This window comes from Gracilinanus agilis, chromosome 2, assembly GCF_016433145.1.
Source record: "Gracilinanus agilis isolate LMUSP501 chromosome 2, AgileGrace, whole genome shotgun sequence".
NCBI classification, from domain to species: Eukaryota; Metazoa; Chordata; class Mammalia; order Didelphimorphia; family Didelphidae; genus Gracilinanus; species Gracilinanus agilis.
In genome coordinates this window covers 143,420,881-143,440,016 of record NC_058131.1, presented here as the reverse complement: position 1 = coordinate 143,440,016, position 19,136 = coordinate 143,420,881, and the positions used below count along the sequence as shown (strand labels likewise).

The 19,136-nt window shown below is 33.5% G+C and overlaps 1 protein-coding gene across 3 annotated transcripts in view; it reads right to left on the bottom strand.

Moving 5' to 3' along the window:
* The window catches only part of KIZ (kizuna centrosomal protein), a 163,191-nt gene that overhangs the window by 26,592 nt on the left and 117,463 nt on the right, over window positions 1-19,136 (bottom strand). For 2 of the 3 annotated variants that reach the window (XM_044663435.1, XM_044663436.1), the window contains exons 8-10: window positions 16,445-16,610; window positions 15,455-15,520; window positions 479-592 (exon numbers count right to left, since the gene is read on the bottom strand). In XM_044663435.1, coding sequence (XP_044519370.1) covers window positions 479-592; window positions 15,455-15,520; window positions 16,445-16,610 — 346 coding nt within the window. The remainder of the gene's footprint in view (window positions 1-478; window positions 593-15,454; window positions 15,521-16,444; window positions 16,611-19,136) is intronic. The other variant, XM_044663437.1, reaches the window with a different exon arrangement.

Genomic DNA, 19,136 nt, shown 5'->3' with positions numbered 1-19,136 from the left:
CAATCCTTTCTCATTATAGGAAACTTTTAAATTCCCTTTCTATGATTATGTGACACTCTTCCGCCTTTGTGCTTTGGTACTTGTGGCTTTCAGTAACTAGAATGTATTTTCTTCTCACTCTTCCAGAGTGGTTCTCTTAGAACCATTGGTTTCCATCAAGACTCTGGTCAAATGCCCCCTTCTCCAGGAAGTGTTTTCTGATCCTCAAAGTGGTTGCTGTTTACCTTACAAAACTATCTTGTATTCATTTTGAGTATATTTTCTATATTCTTAAATGAGTTGCCTCTTCTGGTAGAATGTAAATTCCTTGAGGGCAGAGACTGATTTATTTTTGCCTTTGAAACCCAAGGCATGGTGCTTGGCACATAATATGCAGTAATTAAATGCTTACTGATTAACAAATACCTAATTACTAATAAACAAATTGCTACTATAGTCTGCCAGGCTTGAAAGAATTAATGTACTTCCCTATACTTACCTGCCAGCTGTGATTCAGAAACAGCCCCCATTTTTGCCTTTTGGTATCTTTCTTCAGTTTGGTTTTTATTATCCTGTAATGTAGACTGCTTCAATAATTGATATGCTTTTGTCTCTGTAAATTTAAAACATATGAAAAACACTGAAAACTCCTTGTCTAGAAAGACATTCTTTTCATTCTGCTAAGAAATTTCCTTTCATAGAATAAATTTAAGAAGGCTTTTGATTCCTTTTTTAATTGGCCAAATTTAAGAATGTAATCTCGTAGCTTTTTTTTTTTTTAACATTTTTTTACCTTTTTTTTATACCAGTTTTTTTTAAACCCTAATATCTTTTATATACATCCTTCTATGTTAATTTTTTTTTTATTTGTTACAGGGCTAGGCAATGGGGATTAAGTGACTTGCCCAGGGTCACACAGCTAGGAAGTGTCTGAGGCCAGATTTGAACCTAGGACTTCCTGTCTTTAGGCCTGGCTCTCAATCCACTGAGCCATCCAGCTGCCCAATCTCGTAGCTTTTAATACTGGACAGGAACAAATACAAAAAAACAGAAAGAGAGATCCCATACCAGTGGGTTAAATCTTTGAATCATGCATGCTAATATATGTTCTTCAGTGTATCAATTTTGAGCAATGTTAGGGGTAAAAAACCTGATTGGTCTCGAAAATCATAAACCTTGAAAAAGAGTGTCGTGGACACAGTTAAAAGGTCCAATGTTTATGAATTTCTTTCATTGGTTCTAGGGACAGGAACACAATCAAGCCTGATTGCTTCTTCTATTCCATTCCTTTCAGCAGGAGTGAGAAAGTCAGATTAGACAGTGATACTCTCAGAAATTACTTCTTTAGGGAATGCTTTTTATTGCCTTTTATCAGAGGTTGGGGTAGGGAGCAGATTTTTGCCTCTCTTTGTATTCCCACTGTTTGATACATACTAAATAAGTGCTTGTTGAATGACTGAGATCTGAGTTGTGCCATACAGTATGACTAGCATATGCTATAGGTACAGTCTGGGCACTTACCTCCCTGGGTTGTTGTGAGGATCAAATGAAACAATATTTGTAAAGCATTTAGTACAGTATCTGGCCCAGAGTAGGGACTGTACATATAGTTATTCCCTTCCTCTCCCCAATATATAGTTCTATGTGCTCATACAGCATTTTAAGACTTGCAAAGTGCTTTGTTTCATTTAACTCTTATATTTTCCCTGTGAGGTATATGAAGTGTCTGCAGCTCCAAGTCCAGCACTGTCCACTGTCCCACCTACGTCTGACAAGAGTGTGGCACGGCTAGAGTAGGGGCCAAGTCATAGCTGGGGGACCAGATGGCAAAGGAATACAACATGTGATGCTCAAGAACATTTTATGAGAATGAAAAGTCTACACACAGTGAACAAGATAGCAGGCTTGGTTCTCTAGCTAGCTGGCTACATTGAAATCTTTTTAGAGGCCGCTGGGGGTGGGGGGTGTACTCAGTGCCCAGAGTGTCAGGCCTGGAGTAGGAAGCGCTGAGTTCAAATTTGATTTCTGACACTTACTAGCTATATGTCCCTGGGCTAGTGACTTCACTTCAGCTTGCTTCAGTTTCCTCCATTGTAAAGCAGGGATCATAACAGAATCTACTTCCCAGGGTTCTTGGAATGCTCTAAATGAGGTACAATGCCTTGATCATGGTAGGGGCTGTATAAGAGCTTATTCTTTTTCCCAATTTCTTTTGAACCCTTTTGATTATCTCTTTTTGTTGTTGTTTGCAAACTTAAGTTAAGTTCCTTCACAAAGTTTCTGGGAAAAGCAATTAAGAAAAAAAATGTGCTACATTTATTATAAACATTTATAGCAAAGATATAAGAAAAAACTGAATACACCAAAGATAAAGTAGAAAGAGGAAATTTAGATTTTTACAGGCAGAATTGAGAATATATTCATGAAGTCTTTACTTATGAAGTCTATACTACACAGATACTAATATAAAAATAGTGAGATGCTACAAAAATTCAATACTATTTTAACATGATTGTGGTGAAAAATTAGATGCCATACTTTAAAGTTCTATGTTACATATAACTCACATAAATGTAAGACCAGTGCTTCTTGATTCTAATTGTGGCACACCTTTAGGTTTCAGGGGTCCTGTGAAATTCTTCACAGAAATCCCTTTAAAGATAAAATTATTCTTGCTTTTGCATTAGTATCAAAATTATATACTACATGATGTTAGAAAAGAATACATTCATAGGATCATAAATTAAGAGCTAAAGGGGATTTTAGGGATCATTAAGTCTAATTTCATTTTTACATAAAAAGAAGCTGAGGCCTGGAGAGAGAACATGATTTGTATGATAGGAAGTAAGCTAGGTGGCTCAATGGATGGAATGCTGTGCTTGGAGTCAGGAAGACTCCTATTCCTGAGTTCAGATTGTCCTTAGACACTTACAAGCTATGTGCCCCTGGGCAAATCATTTAATTCAATTTGCCTCCATTTCCTCATCTTTAAAAATGAGTTATAGAAAGAAATGTCAAATTAGTCCAGTATCTTTGCCAGAATTAAAGGTAAATGAAAATGATTCAACAGCAACAACAAGTACAGAATAGGTCAAGTTCAGATTCTCTGACTAAAAATCACTCTTTTCAGCAAAAGATACTGTCTCCACTTTCCTAACCGTTTGCTTTCTTCCCTTTCCCCTTATCTCCTCATTCCTTTCCTCTATTCCTTTTTTTTTTTTTAAACCCTTAACTTCTGTGCATTGGCTCATAGGTGGAAGAGTGGTAAGGGTGGGCAATGGGGGTCAAGTGACTTGCCCAGGGTCACACAGCTGGGAAGTGCCTGAGGGCAGATTTGAACCTAGGACCTCCCATCTCTAGGCCTGACTCTCAATCCACTGAGCTACCCAGCTGCCCCCCTCTATTCCTTTCCTTTAAGTGTCATAACCTGACTCTCACTCCCCTTACTCAAAACCATAAATTATCACTCCTACGACATTTTCCCATATTCCCCCTTCCCTACACCCCACCACTTTCACCACCTCATTCTTCTTTAGGAATCAAGAAGTCAAGATATCACACAAAAGATTAAAAAGAATGCTACTACCTACAATCTGTTCCTTTAAAAAAAACACAATTAAAGAACAAAGACAAAATGAAGATAAAAAATATGGGATGGAAAAAATTATTATATATCAAGTAAACACAAAGCAGGAGTTGCCATTATGCTATCAAAGTATAAGCATTCAAAAAATAAAAAAAGATAAACAAGGAAACTATATTTTCATGAAAGGAACTATAGGCAACAAGCCAATATTAGTAATGAACTTATATACTGCAACTGCCTTAGCATCCAAATTAATAAAGGAAAAATTATCTGAGCTTCAAGAAGACATAGATAGTAACACAACAGTGACAGGAGACTCCAAAATCCCTCTATCAGTTTTGGATGTCTAACAGAAATATAAACAAAAGGGAAAAAATGGAACTGAACATATTTCTGGAGAAACTCAAGTTAATGGTATCTTTTAAATGGAATAGCAAAAGAATATACATATTTCTCTGAACCATGTGAAACTTTTACAAAAACTGACCATGCTAGGACATATAGATATTATAAACAAATGTAAAAACACAGAAACATTCAATATATCTTTTATAGACCATAATACAATAAGACTGGAAATTGGTTCAGGGGCTGCAAAAAAGATATAGACCCAAATGAATATTTAATAATAAATCTTAACTAATGAATCAAAGAATAAATCATATAAACAATTAACAACTATTTAAAAAAGAATGATGATGAAAAGCAATATACCAAAACTTCTGGGATATAGCTAAAGCACTCTGCAGGGTGAAAATCATATCTTTATATGTTACAAATTTGAAAAAGAGACAATTAGTGAACTGAATATGCATTAAAAATCAGAAACCCAATAAAGAAACAAACCTAGAATAAGCACAAAAGAGGACATATTAAAAATGAGAAGGGAAATAAATTGTAAACAAAAAATGCTATAGAAATGATAAATAAGACTAAAAGCTAGTTCTTTAAAAAGACTAAGAAAATTGAAAAACATTTATCTAATCTGATTAGAGTAGAAAATCAAATCAATAAAATGACAAATAAGCAAGGAGAAATCAGAGCAAAGCCAGAAGAAATAAAAAGAATAATCAGAACAGATTATACACAGTTACATACTACTAAAACTGAGAACACAAAATAGAGGAATTCCTTAAAAAGTACAAAATACTCAAATTATCAGAAGACCAGATAGAGATCTTAATTAACCCAATCTCAGAAAAGGAACTATCAATGAAAAAGAAAACCCTGGATTTGATGGAATTAGAGGAGAATTCTATCAAATTTTTAAAGAACAATGAGTACCCATACATTACAAATTATTCTCCAAAAATTTAGAAAGAACCCGACCAGAACCTTTTTATGAGATAAAAAAGAGTCATAATGCCTAAACCAGGGAAAGATAAAACACAAAAGGGAAACTATAGGTCAAAATCACTAATGAATAATGACTTGAAAAATTTAAATAAAATCATGTTAAACAGATTAAAGCGATTTATCCAAGAAATCATTCATTATGATCAGATGGGATTTATATTAGGAATTCAAGGATGGTTCAACATTAGGAAAACAACAAAATTAATCAAATTAAAAATTAAAACATACGAAATCTCATGATTATCTCAAAATATTTAGAAAAATCTTTGACGAAGTACAAAACTCTCTTATGCCAAAAATCTATATAATATTTTAAAATCTATATAAAATCAAATGTAAGTATCATAAGCAATTAGGATACACTAGGATTTTTTTTCAATAAGCACAGAAGTAAAGCAAGGATGCCTACTTTTCCTATTATTATTTAATATGATTCTGGAAATGCTAATAACAGCAATAAGACTAGAAAAAGGAATAAAAATAGGTAAAGAGGAAATAAAACTACCACTGTTTATTGATGATATGATAGTTTGGGAAAATCCCAGGGAATTAGCAAAGGTACTAATTGAGATAATTCAGGCTACAGTATAAATCCTCAAAAGTCAATAGCATTTAACTTTGATTAATTGAAGCTAAAAAGCTAAACAAATTGTGGTACATGAATATAATAGAATATAGTACATTGTTTTAAGAAATGAAATGTGTGATGAAAACATAGAAGCACAGAAAAATCTATACTGCTATAGAGTAAAGCAACATAAAAAAAAACATTACACATAACTACGACAATGTAAATTAAAAGAACAAGGACAAAATAATCAAAAGTAAATGTAACAAAATTATAAAGATCAATTGGGACTCAAGTGAAGAGATATGAGAAGATAGTCCTAAGCTACCCAAATTGTCAGGGTGGGAGTTCTACAGGTGTTACACATTAGACAAATTTGGAGGTTTTTTTCAGTATATCTACTAGTTGTGCAATAATTCTATCTTTAGTATTTCTCAAGTGCTGTTTAAATTCACGTAGAAATAGTGTTCCAGTTTTATCCTAGGACTCTTATGAGAAGATTTCCTCTCAAAAAAAAAAACAACTAGAAAAACTCTCCATCATTCCAACCCTGAAAAAAAAATTATGCTATAAATGAAGTTTAAGGCAATTCAGCTCCATGTGCTCTAAGGAGAGAAGTTTGGGATGGAGTGAAAGGATATATTCTACATTGTCCTAAAGTAGGAAATAGTAAATAAATGAAAGTAAGAAATAGGATCAGGCATTAAAATCACCTATTATGAACCATATATTGTCAAGATATCAACCCCTTTTAGGACTATGGGATACTATATCCTCAAAAACTAAGAAACACACAACTAAATGGCTTCTTATAAATAGATAGCCTGCCTTGTGTTTTTAGTATTCATGATTCCAATTCAAAAAGCTTTCATTTAATATAGTCACTTCTAATTCTCAGAAAATTACCAAACCTTTAAGATAATGAGGTGTGATAGTTATTTCTTATACAATAGTACAATATTTAGTTCAAGTTAAAATACCTCAAAAATATGTATATCATTCTTTGCTTTAGACCTTATATTTAGTCAAGTCTGTGTCAAGATTTAATATTATAACAAAATAACCCCCTACGCAAATTTGGTAGGACAATGTTACAATATAAAGTTAGGTAAAATTCTCCTAGCTCAAGTAATACTGGTCAACAACAAGAAGTTTCTTTTATTTTAATTACATGTACTTATATATGTCTTTCCTACTTAATCTAAATTTCTTTTTGCATAATGGTGAAGGATTACTGAGAATATTTTTGTATATGTATTTTTGTAAATGTAAAGTAGAGAAGGCTATGAATAGATACTGAGAATATGTGCTGGAAAAAGAGAGCTGAGAAGATGATGGCAAGAAGAGGAAACAGAAAAACTACTACTTCTCATTTGTTATTCTTTCTTATATGTAAATATACCCCCCCTTAAATACTTTTAAACTTACAAATTAAAAAAAAAAAGAAAATGGCTTATATGGAAGTACTTTTATGTAAATGAGAATCATAAAACATGCTTTAAGTAATAATAATGGAAATAATAACAAACATTTATATTGTCTTTACTATGTGCCAGGTACTGTGCTAAACAAACACTTTACAAATGTTTACATAATTTTATCCTCACAACAACTCTGAGAGGTAGGTGCTATTATTATCCCCATTTAAAGATGAAGAAAATGAAGAAAAAAGAAGTTAAATGACTTGCCCAGGGTCACATAGTGAGGATGGATTTGAATTCAAGTTTTCCTGACTTCAGGCCCAGTGCTCCATCTGCTGCTCTACATATTCATAAAGATCCATAACTAAACCAATGCCATTATGTAGCTAGATCTCAGCCTCTGGAAACCTAGAGTCTGTTACATCTAAGCTATAAAAGAAATCTGACAAAAGGGATCATAAATCAAGAACAATGAGAGATTTGTTTAGTAACTTTTATGTTTACCTCAACTGGTCCATGCTAGCTTGAGGGCCTTTAGAAGTTAAAGCTACAGTAATGCAATCAGTTTTGACTATGTACAAAATAGGGCTTTGAAATAACCAGAAGCACCTCTAAATGCAAAGGAAAAAGTGATACATTTTCCCCATGAAAGCAAGCAAGGAATAAGGAGGCTATCTGTATGGTATTCTTTGCTGACTAAAGTTATCATGGTAGGTTTTTGTTTATTAAAAATGCAAAAACTTTCCTTCCCAAGATCTGCTATACTTTAATATTGCATTTTCCAAGTCCTTTTCATATGCAATAACAAACTCAAATAAAATGTTTTACAAGGCATTACACAAAACTTCAAGTGGTGCCCTTCAAATCTGAACTGAGGTAAAGACAAGCTTCTGAACTAACATACCCTAATATGACCTTGAATATGTAGGCTCACCAAGGAATAACAAGGAGAAATGGCACAGTCAGGGAACCACTTTTAACACAGCTTGACCAAGTGAACCTGTGTCAAAAGAAAAAGAGGCTGAATGGACATTCTCAGAGGATTAATCCCCTCAGGATAAAAGCTGAGGGCTCTTTCACATCAAGCTTACCGAGAAGGGCTTTGCCAGGATGGGCACGTGGAGTGGGAAAAATGTTGGCAGGATGAATGAGTGATTTAGGTAGAACTCTGACCTTAACTTCGAAAGATTATAAGGAAGTCCTTAATACTCCCTTATCTTGACAAAACTTAGTAGAGCTTTAATCAATTGCTAGATCAGTCATTCAAGTTCACTTACTCCAAGTTAAATTCAGTGTAACCATAAAATAATATTTAATATGAGAAATTTTAGCTTTGGGGGTTAGTAATTTTAAAAGAGACTTTTATCAGCTAAGAATTACATTAATCCCGATGTAATTGTCTCGACAAAACATTATTTCCTGATTATCCTACTACTTTGGACATGGTATCAAAGTAAGAAATATGCACTGAATTGTCCTCATTTTAGGGGACCTGCTGTGAAGAGATGAAGATCAAGGTCTAAACACCTCAGCAAGTTTAACTTATCCAAAAAATGCATTTCTCTTCTATAATTTTTCACTTGGAAATCTTTACTCATCACTAATTACTCTAAGATTTAGGTCAAAGAAAGGCAATGGTTCCAAGCAAAACAACTTAAATTTTCTTTCCTTTAAGTTTCATCTTCTGCATGAAACACATCTTATGCATCCTGTCAATAGCCCTTCTTGATATGCACATTGAGCTAGGTTTTGTACTTTATAATGTCCTTGAAAGAAGGGCTATGTTATTTTCCATCTTTCACTCCTTAGCACTGAGCACAGTGCCTTTTACTTAATAAATTTTGATGAATTTAACCATTACTTGGCTATTTTCAAAACTTCAAATAGGGAATTCATAAATGAACTGTAGCACCCATAAAAAATCATGCTAAATTCAAAGCCAATATGATTATAATAATGACTTTTCATGTGCAAGAAATAAAAATCCCCAAATGACAGAATCTCAGAGTTAGAAGGACTTTGGAGATCATTTAGTCCAACCTACACCTGAACAAGAATCTACTTTGCTTTAACACCTACAGGGAGAGGGAATTCATTACCTCACAGGCCAGATCATTCTAGTTTTGAACAGCTCTAATTGTTTTGAAGTTTTTTCTTACATTGAAACTACATTTGTCTGTCTTTTTGCAACTTCTGCCCATGGCTCCTAGTTCTGTCCTCTGGGTACTTGAACAACAAGTCTAATCTTTATACTAAATGAGAATTTCAAATACTTGGTTTGCTGCTATCAAATCTCACCCTGTCCCCCAATCTCTTTTGGATTCTCAAAAGTCTTCAGGCTAAACAAGAATATCAATAACTGAATTTTAGATTTACATACTTTAAAGTAATATTATGGCCAGTTATATATTTTCAAATTATAAACTTCTGGAAGATTGTGGATCTGTTAAACAGTTTTATAGTTTGGGATAAGAATCCAGAAAAGCAGGGAAAGATAAGATCATAAGACCTTAAGTGCCTCTATTATTTCAGTTTACATGCAATTAGAACCATAGAATATAACATTCAGTAAATAAAGATTAATTAAACACTCATGAGTGAGAGGGAAGGAAATCATTCATATTATCCCTCTCACAGAATTGGAGGGGGTGGAAACCAATACAAAAGCACAGAGATGTGAGTAGAGACTAGAAACCATCTAGTCCAACTTCTTTCTATAACATCCTAGAGTTACAAGGAATTTCCCTCTTGTATCATACCATGTATTGTTTTTTCATTTTTCTTCTCTCTCTATTTCATTTTCATCCTCATCCCATCTCATCTTTAATACTGCTTCAAAAATTTTTTCTCCTCCTCAAATCTTCAACTGCATCTCTACCCTCCAGCACTTATGGATGATAACTTAGCCATCATACTTCTCTTAGAAGGCTGCAGTCAAAGTGAACCCCTCGTCAGCTCCCTTCTGCCAGGTCTCATAACTTTTCTGTACCATTACCAATTTCTCCTCTTTCTGGCTGTTTGTTAAAGAGGAATCGCTATTCCACATTAAGCTTAACTTCCCTACTTGGGTTATTGATTCCATTCTGTCCTGCTTCTTCCAGGAACTTTTCTGTAGGAAGGAATATTTGAGTAGAGATTTAAGGAATAAGAAGAAATTCTATGAGTGGAGGGGGAGGGGTAAAAGTTAGAAAGCCAACTGAAATCCCACAAATTCTTTAAGGCTTAGCCAAAATACCACATATTCCTTATACCATTCTTTCATCTCCCTTTGGCTCATGGGAGACAAACAGCAATCTTCAAGTATTTGAAAGGCTTTCATATGTAAGAAGGATTAGACTTATTCTGCTTTGACCTAGAAAGCAGAACTAGGAGCAATGGGAGAAAGTTTCAGGGGCAGATATCAGCTGAATATAAGGGGAAACTGCCTCATAATTAAAGTTATCAAAAGCAGAATGAGCTGCCTCAGGAGGCAGTGATTTCCTTATTACTAGAGGCCTTCAAATGAAGACTAAATGATTACCTCCTGGGGATATTGTAGAGAATTACTGTTCAGGTAGAGATATGATTGGATGACCTTAAGTCCCTTCTGGTTCTAAGAATCTGTTCTTGAGGATAAGAAAATATGTTGCTTAGGGACCAGAAAGCTTGGAATGCCTTCAGATATTTGCAGAAAAAGAAAGATGCTTCAGTCTTCACAAACATTTCTCAGGAGCTAAAGCAGGTATTTCATCAGCTTTTGTGATACCTTCTTTAAGGCTTACTTAAAAGGACTCTGGAAGCTTTAGGATGGATATCATTCAGGTATCATGACATTCTACTCAAGATTACCTATGGTGGCATCTTCATTACAGATAAGTAAACACCTTACTTAAATAAAATCATTAGCTGTGTTCACAAATAGAAGAGGTTTTTTCCTGCCCCCTCTGTAATGGGAGACAAAATTATCCCTAGAGTCACTGTCCATAATCTGTGCTCTCATTTGCTACAATGACAAGGAATGGAAAATGGGGGTGGCAGCACCTGCCACTTGATTTTAAAAAAGATGTGAGGTCTACGTGCACATGTAAGCAGCAATTCTGAGGCCAGATACTTTGTTTCTCATTTCTTTTCCTCTCCTCCATTTCACTGGGGGAGCATGCTCTCCTTTTCCCATACCTCCTCCCCTTCAAAGCTAACCATAATGTTCTTTTTAACCACATTTTACATACAAAAAGTGTAGGGGGACTCACACAGTGTTTTTTACTGAGGGGCCTGACAATTTACTTGATATAGCTCAACTAGTGGTCAATGATTAATTCTTTAATTTAGGGATAGAACTATTCAAATAAGTACAATAAATACATAAATATAAAAACTATGTACTTACGTAAACAATAGGAATGGAAGCAATTATAAACATCTAAACAGGCTAAAGTATAAAACCATGTCAGAAAAAGAAATCTAACCTTGGCAAAGGGAAGATCTGGATTCAAATTCTGCCTTTAACACATATTAAATATGGTAACCTGGATAAGTCATTTAACTTCTCTAAGTCTCAGTTTCCTCATCTGTTAAGTGGGCATAATAATATCTGTAATACCTAATTCATAGTTATTGTAAGAATCAAACATGATTGTATATAAAATGCTTTGTAAATCTTCAGTTGCCTTCACATATTCAAACTAAATAACTAAGCTTACTATGTCACACTTAAAAGTTCTAAATGTTTCTTGCTGAAAAGACAACTAATTTTAATAAAAGGGAAAAATTGTGTAAACTGGAAACTGAAAGTATGATAATTAGAACGAAATAAAAAGTCAAGAAAAAAATCAAATATATTTCATGAGGCTGGTCAACCCCTTCATAGCAAACAACGGACATTAGCCAAATAATCAATTAACTGATAGATCAACAATATTTATTGTGTCTACTATGTGCTAGGAACTGTGATAATCCAAATAAAATGAATGGATCATATTGTCCATGGAGATACTGGATATCAAGAAAATTTGAGTTAAATCCTTTAAAAATACATTTTAAACCAAATAACAAACCAATACAACTTTGAAAGATTTCCCAATAGATAAATGGACGAAAGATATGAACAAACAGTTCTTAAGAGAACTACAAAGTATTAAAATCACAAAGGAGAATGCTCCCAAACCCTAAAAATGGGAATTATTTTTCAATAGTTCAATAGCAGGGCTGGAGTCAGGAGGACTCGCTCATCTTTCGGGGTTCAAATTTGTCCTCAGGCATTTATTAGCTACATGACCCTGAGCAAGTCATCTTTAAAAATGAGATGAAGAAGGAAATGGCATAGTATCTTTGATAAGAAAACCTCAAATGGGAGGTCGCTCAGAATAAGATACAAAACTGAACAACAATAACAAAATCAAAATAACCCTGAGGTTTTCCTCACATCCTGTAAACTGGCAAAATAAGAACAACAGAAATTATAATATTTAGTGTTGGAGGGGTTGTAGAATAATAAATACATCATTATATTTATTGTAGGTGGAGCTGTGAGATGGTATAATTATTTTGTAAAGCAAAGTGAAATTATGCAAATAAAGTAATAAATATGTCCACATCTTTTGAACCAGAGACTCCTCTAGGCTTATTCTTCAAGGAAGCAATGAATAAGAAGTTCCTATATTCACTGAAATATTTATAGTAGCATTTTAAGCAAAGAATTTGAAACAAAATCAAATCAATGCTCATGAAGTGGGAAAAGGTTAAACAAATTGTGGTACATGAATATAACAGAAAATTATTGTACTTTAAGAAATGAAATGTGTAAAGAATTCAGAAAAGTATGGAATGATCTATGAATTGATGCAGAATTAAAGGAAGAAAAGCCAAGAAAACAATTTACAGTGATCCCTCACTTACTGTGGAAGTTAATGTTCCAGGTACCCCTGTGATAGGTGAAAATTCGCAAAGTAGCGATACATTTTATATATATATATTAGGGCTTTATAAGCCCTTCCAACTCTCCTATAAACCTTTTCCACATTCTTCTTAATCTATAGTCACTGAGCCAATCAGAGCCCAGAATACAGAATACAATGCTGTGGTTGGTCGTTTTTCATTCCATTAGCCAATAATGTGCTGTATACAATTATAGGTTGGCAAACTTGCACAAGTCCTAGTGGCATATTGCACTTCCATTGTGTAGGATATGGTATTCATCCACAAAATCCTCTGATATAGCGAAAACTCCACAATACAGAATTTGATATATATATATATTTAAAACCTATGATATAGTGAATCCACAATAAGTGAACTGTAATATAGCAAGGAACAACTGTACACAGAATCTACTAAAATTTATATGGGAAGAAGAGCTACGCAAAAAAATCAAAACTAAATGTAACAAAATTATAAAGATCAAGCAGTTCTTGAATTAAAAAGGTATGAAAAGACAGTCCCAAACTACTTCTTTGTGGAGTGAAGTCCATAGATATCTCATATTGCATATGTTTTTGCATCTTTTCAATATGCCAATTAATTGTGCTGATTATTTTTTTTAATCTCTAAACATACTGTCATATGGGATGGTTCTCGGGGAGGGAGGAGAAGGAGGAAAGTGATACTTAGGAAATTATGACAATGTAAGAAACATATCAATAAAATTTACTTTAAAAAAAGACATCAAACCTTTACCATGTTTTTTTTCCTAATAGAAAGTCATTTAAAATTATTTTGATATATGGAACCTTATAAACATACAAAACTGTACTTTTAAAAAATGTCAATTCTTGTTTATCAGATATCAAGCTAACTGATTTATGGTTTATTCTTATCTTCCTTTCAAGTTTTTTGACAAATAAAATTCAGTCTTTTAAGTACTTGAGTCTTTTGGCAACTGACCTTCCTCTGTTTACTTTGAAACCTAAACACTTACTTATCTTCCCCTTCTTAAGGGAACATATGACACAAGGTAAACTTTGAATCAATTTAAGGAATAATGGTCTACTCTTGGCATTGTATGGTTTGGAAAAAAGATGACTGATTTCTAAGGTCATCCCTTGTTCAATTCAGTCATAAACAACTCTTCATGACCCTATTTGGAGTTTTCTTGGCAAGGTTACTAGAATACTTTGCCATTCCCTTCTCCAGCTCATTTTACATATGAGGAAATTGAGGCAAACATGGTTAAGTGACTTGCCTAGGGATTCATAGCTAGTATGTATCTAAGGCCAAACTTGAACTAAGAAAATGGAGTCTTCCTGACTTTTGGTCTGGCACTTTATCCACTGCACCACCTAACTGCCTTTGAAGGTTTAGTCTAGATTTAATCATCTATGTCTTTATAAGTCATGAATAGAGGTTCAGAATGGGGCAGCTAGACAATTTTCTTTCTCTTCCTAAAACCAGGTAGGTCTTTTGCAATAAAGTGTTATTTTGTCTGAAGTGAATTTCTGTAATATCATATATATCCATATTCAAATGAAAATCCCACATATGCTCCAAAGCCCAGTAAAAGTAATTGTGAGATCATCTGCTATTTTGTATTATTCATTCCTTTGCTCTCATTAATAAGAATGAGTTGCACCTACCCTATCAGTATTTTTCCAAACCAAGATTCGAAAGAAATAAAAAAATTCCAGTATAAATCTTAAAAGGAAAAAGAATCACATCTAAAAGAAATCTTTGTAAATGTATTTTACAGGAAATAATTTTTGTTATATGTTTTTTGAAAACCAGAGTTAATAAAAAAACACATGGTTCTTAAAGAATTAATCACGATGCCATGAATTGTGCTGCCATAAAATGGTTATTTTTTCTACTTATTAAAAAAACAAATACCATAGATGTGGATGCATGTCTCAATATCCACAATGGCATAAATATATATATGCTTGCATAAATATTTAAAGTCAGACCTTTGAATTTATAATAAAGTACTACTGTACCACTTTACAAAATAAGATAACAGTAAATTTAGATGTATGACAAATAGAACACTGTTCAGAATACTAATTTATGTTGTTGATATCTTAAAATCCAAAAGTAATGATATCATTCAGATTCCATCTAAACAAGGTTAATACATCTACTCCAGGGAAATTTTAATAGGGCTTGACAAAACCTTATTGCTAAAAATTTTAAATTATCAGACAGGCTTTGTAACTGAGGCATAAGCATAGCTTCTTGTCTAGCACATTTTTTTCTGCTCTTATTCTAATGATACACATTCAATTACGACAGAAAAGAAAAGAATCAAATCAGAAACATCTGTAGTTTGCCATATAATTACTGGATCTTCCCCATGGAGACTGACCTTTTAACACAGATACTAGGACCTGAAAGACTAAATGACAGAGGATATTCACAGGGTTTAAATGTATAACATGATTACAAGGAATTAAACAGGCACTGTCATGTTCAACCTTAGTTTAGCCTTTACTTTATGATCTTATGTTTAATCTCTATGCTCAGGATGTAGTAGCTGAATTTACTATTAGTGGGATCCACAAGCCACTGAAAGAGAATATTTTGATTATGTAAGGTTGGAAACTGTATTTGAGACTATTAGGCAGCCATCACTCTTACCTGTAATAGGAATCTTTTCTACCAAGCTTTCTTCTTTGCTCTCATCTTCACATGTGCTAGTGACTTCTGAAAATAGAACAGACAAAAATGTTTCAAAGTCACACTGATCAGACTGGTTTTGTTTTCTTTTAAGACCCATTCGCTTTAATTTCTTGCTTTCATTATCTCTGTTTATTGATCTAAACTATCCATTACTGTTCTTAAACTGGAAACCTACTGTGAACTTTATAGTCAAATATTTCTACTATGTCTGTGTAGCTTCCATAGAAATATTCCAAGTTCTGATGGAATTTAAAACAAAACAACCTATATCTTCTCTATCTTCTAACAGTAAAAGTGTATATCTATTAAAAATCTTGAAAATGCTATGACTGGCTTGGATTAAAAGTACTATTGATATTAGCAATAGAACAACCAGAAATTTCTAAGACTAAAAATCGACTATTTTGTATAAAATACATCACACACTATTTGACTCATTATTCTTTGATGAAAAAAACTATGAAGTTATAATGCTTACAATGTTTAAACCCCTCCAACAATTTTAGGGTAATAAAAAGAAGCACGTTCAATTAATTAATCCTTAAAATACTTTATGGTATTTTATAGAATAATTTTCATTTCTGTGTAATAACTCTGGTCACAAAATATTTTACAATCTTTGTAAATTAAAAAATGTAAAAAGATTGTAAAATCTTACTAAGATTTTACAAATTGGAAAAAAAATCTATATTTCCTAGAAATTCAAATGTGGCAAAATTATGATCCTATATTTATGTTTTAGAGGGGAAAAAAGATATAGCACTGAGTAAGGTGGATATTTTCCCTACACATGCAACAAGCTCTAATATTTGTTAGAATGAGAAGGGTCATATTTATCAGAAGGGAGCTACAAAATAGTCTTCAACATTTTATTTTATAAATATACCTTTAGAAACTGGGTATCACATGAATGCATTTTTGCTACAGACACTCTTTAACAATAGTTACCTTGTTCCCTTGTACCAATGCTGTCAAGCCGTTGAGCATGTTTTGCTTGCTTTATTTCACTATTGTCATTCAGAATAGATTGCAAGCTGCAAGATGATTCATTACTGTGAATAGACGACCTATCTTCACACTCTTCTGTAAGGGCTTTTTTCAATAATGCTGTAGCCTAGAGTATTAAAACACACACACATTTACACAAAGAAATAAAAATAAACTGCAGCCACATTCCCCCTTGGTCTCTGTTGATATACCTGTTCGAAAATAATTTTAGGCCTGACATTTAACAAAAATTATCTTCAAATCAAACTAAAACTATTATTTTACATTATATTTAAATCCTAAAACAACATACATTTGCAGTGAAATCTTTTTTTTTCTTTTTGAGGAATGCATTTTCCATAACATATGACATTATGCCACTTAGGTAAGAGAGTAGACTATCAATGTATTTATTATTTCTTGACTGATTTTTTCCCTTGTATGTGAACATGTTTCTTTGCTGGCTCAAAAATATTTATGTATATACAAATACATGTGTAAAGAAAGAGAAAGTTACTTCATATCAACTTAGGTAGGGGATTACTTTTCTATTAAACACTGTTTTCTGGGGATCAAGACAGTAAAAAAAATACTTTCTTTACTAAAAATACTGAAATCAGTACTGATTAGGGCTGAGAAAGGCAACTGGAGGAAAGGTAATCAGACTCTCCTCCACTATACTTCAGAGACTGCCCCCAGGACTTTGCAGAAATGACTCTCAACTTGTAAAAAGGCTTCTCTGTAGAAGGGATGCAGTGAGCAAAAGACCATTTACCTTATGTAGTACTATGACCTCTACGTAAGATGGGAAAATGTACATATTTCTCCCTAAACTAACTTTGGTTATTTGAAAGTATTTATAAATTATCTTTCTTTCAAAGTGCTCTAAATATAATTGCTTATGTAGTTTCTTTGGTTCTAGAGGGGAGAACAAGTTTGCTGAACCCCATTTTATAGGTGGAAAACTAACCTACAAAGTCACAAAGTGAAGCTTGGTTAGCACCTATTGACTTTTGGCCAAATCTTCACAATAAAATGAAAATACTTAGTTCATACAAATTTTACATCGAAGAGTTTTTGAGCCAGTAGGAAACCACTTAATACATGATAACACTACCAAGCAATTCTTCCTCTCCTTCAATTCCATTCAATCCAACATATATTAATAACTGGCACTTCTATAGTATTTCTCAGTTTGCAAAGTCTCACATTCGATTTAACATTCTCACATTTGATATAATAAAACTGTGAAGTAGGGACCACAAGTGCTCTAGTTCTAGCCAAACTGCCTACTGGCTGTTCCATTTCTTCTCCATATAGCTTTACTCCGATTATTCTCTATACCCAGAATGCTCTTTTCTTCCTCATCTCTGCTCCTTCTGCTCCTAAAAGTTATCCCCTTTAAGCAGAGCATAAGAGCAACATCCTAAAAAGAGACTACTCTTGAAACCCTCTAAGTCAGCATTCCCCTACTGCAATTATTTTATATTTATTCTGTAGATATTGTCCCAAAACTTAGTGCAATTGTTTGTTCTTGAAGCTATTCCCATGCTACTGCAAGATAATGATTACTTTCAGTTGGGGGAATCAATGGAAGAGACAATGGTCTCCTAAATGAGGAGAACAATTTCAGAAGAATTTTAGAAATAGAAAGGCTGAGCTGGAAGGGATCTATAAAATCTTCTCATCTAATTTCTCATTATGGAAAAAAGGAAGCTGAGGCCCAAAAGGTTAAATAACTTGCCAAAGTTCACACAGAAAGAAAGTATGGTAGCTGGTAGTGGAGAAAATAGAACAAAAGACAGATCTAAGTTCAAATGTAGCCTTAGACACTAACTCCTCATATGTAAAACAGGGATAATAATAGCACCTACCTCCCAGGGTTCTTGTGAGGATTTAATGAGATAATAATTGTAAAACACTCAGCACAGTGCATGGCATACAGTAAGTCTATATAAATGTTAGCTTTTAATAAATACCAGAAGTGGGATAGGAAACTATAGTTCCTTCAGTCTAGATTTAGAGCTCTTCTTACAATATTGCATGTCCTCCTTAGAAGAAAAGGGATGGATCCAACCACCTACAAATGCTTCAATCTGACCAATTTTGTATAATTGTTATCTCTGAAAAATGGGTGCTAAATTAAATAAAAATACAATAGCATCATTAATATTTCTTAGAGAAGCTTAATTAAGGCAAACCTCTTGTTAGGAAAAGGAGAACAATCCCAGACACTGCCTCAAGCAGTAAATACTAGTTCTGGCTAAGCTAAGAAAATTGGTTAAAAGTGATCTCAAAGGCCATTTATTAAAATGCTTATATGAAGAGGAGTTACCTCAACAACATCCCCAACAAAAGTTATCATCCAGTTTTCATCCCAAGGACTCTAGAGTGATAGAGACTATCTCTCCAAAGGCAAAACCTTCTAATTTTGGATAGACCTAAATGATTAGTAGCTCTTCCTTACTTATAGGTAGTTTAAATCTACATATCTACAATTTCCCTGCTATTGCACTTAGTTTTTTTTTTTTTTAAACCCTTGTACTTCGGTGTATTGTCTCATAGGTGGAAGAGTGGTAAGGGTGGGCAATGGGGGTCAAGTGACTTGCCCAGGGTCACACACTTAGTTTTAACTCTAGGGATTTGAGAGATC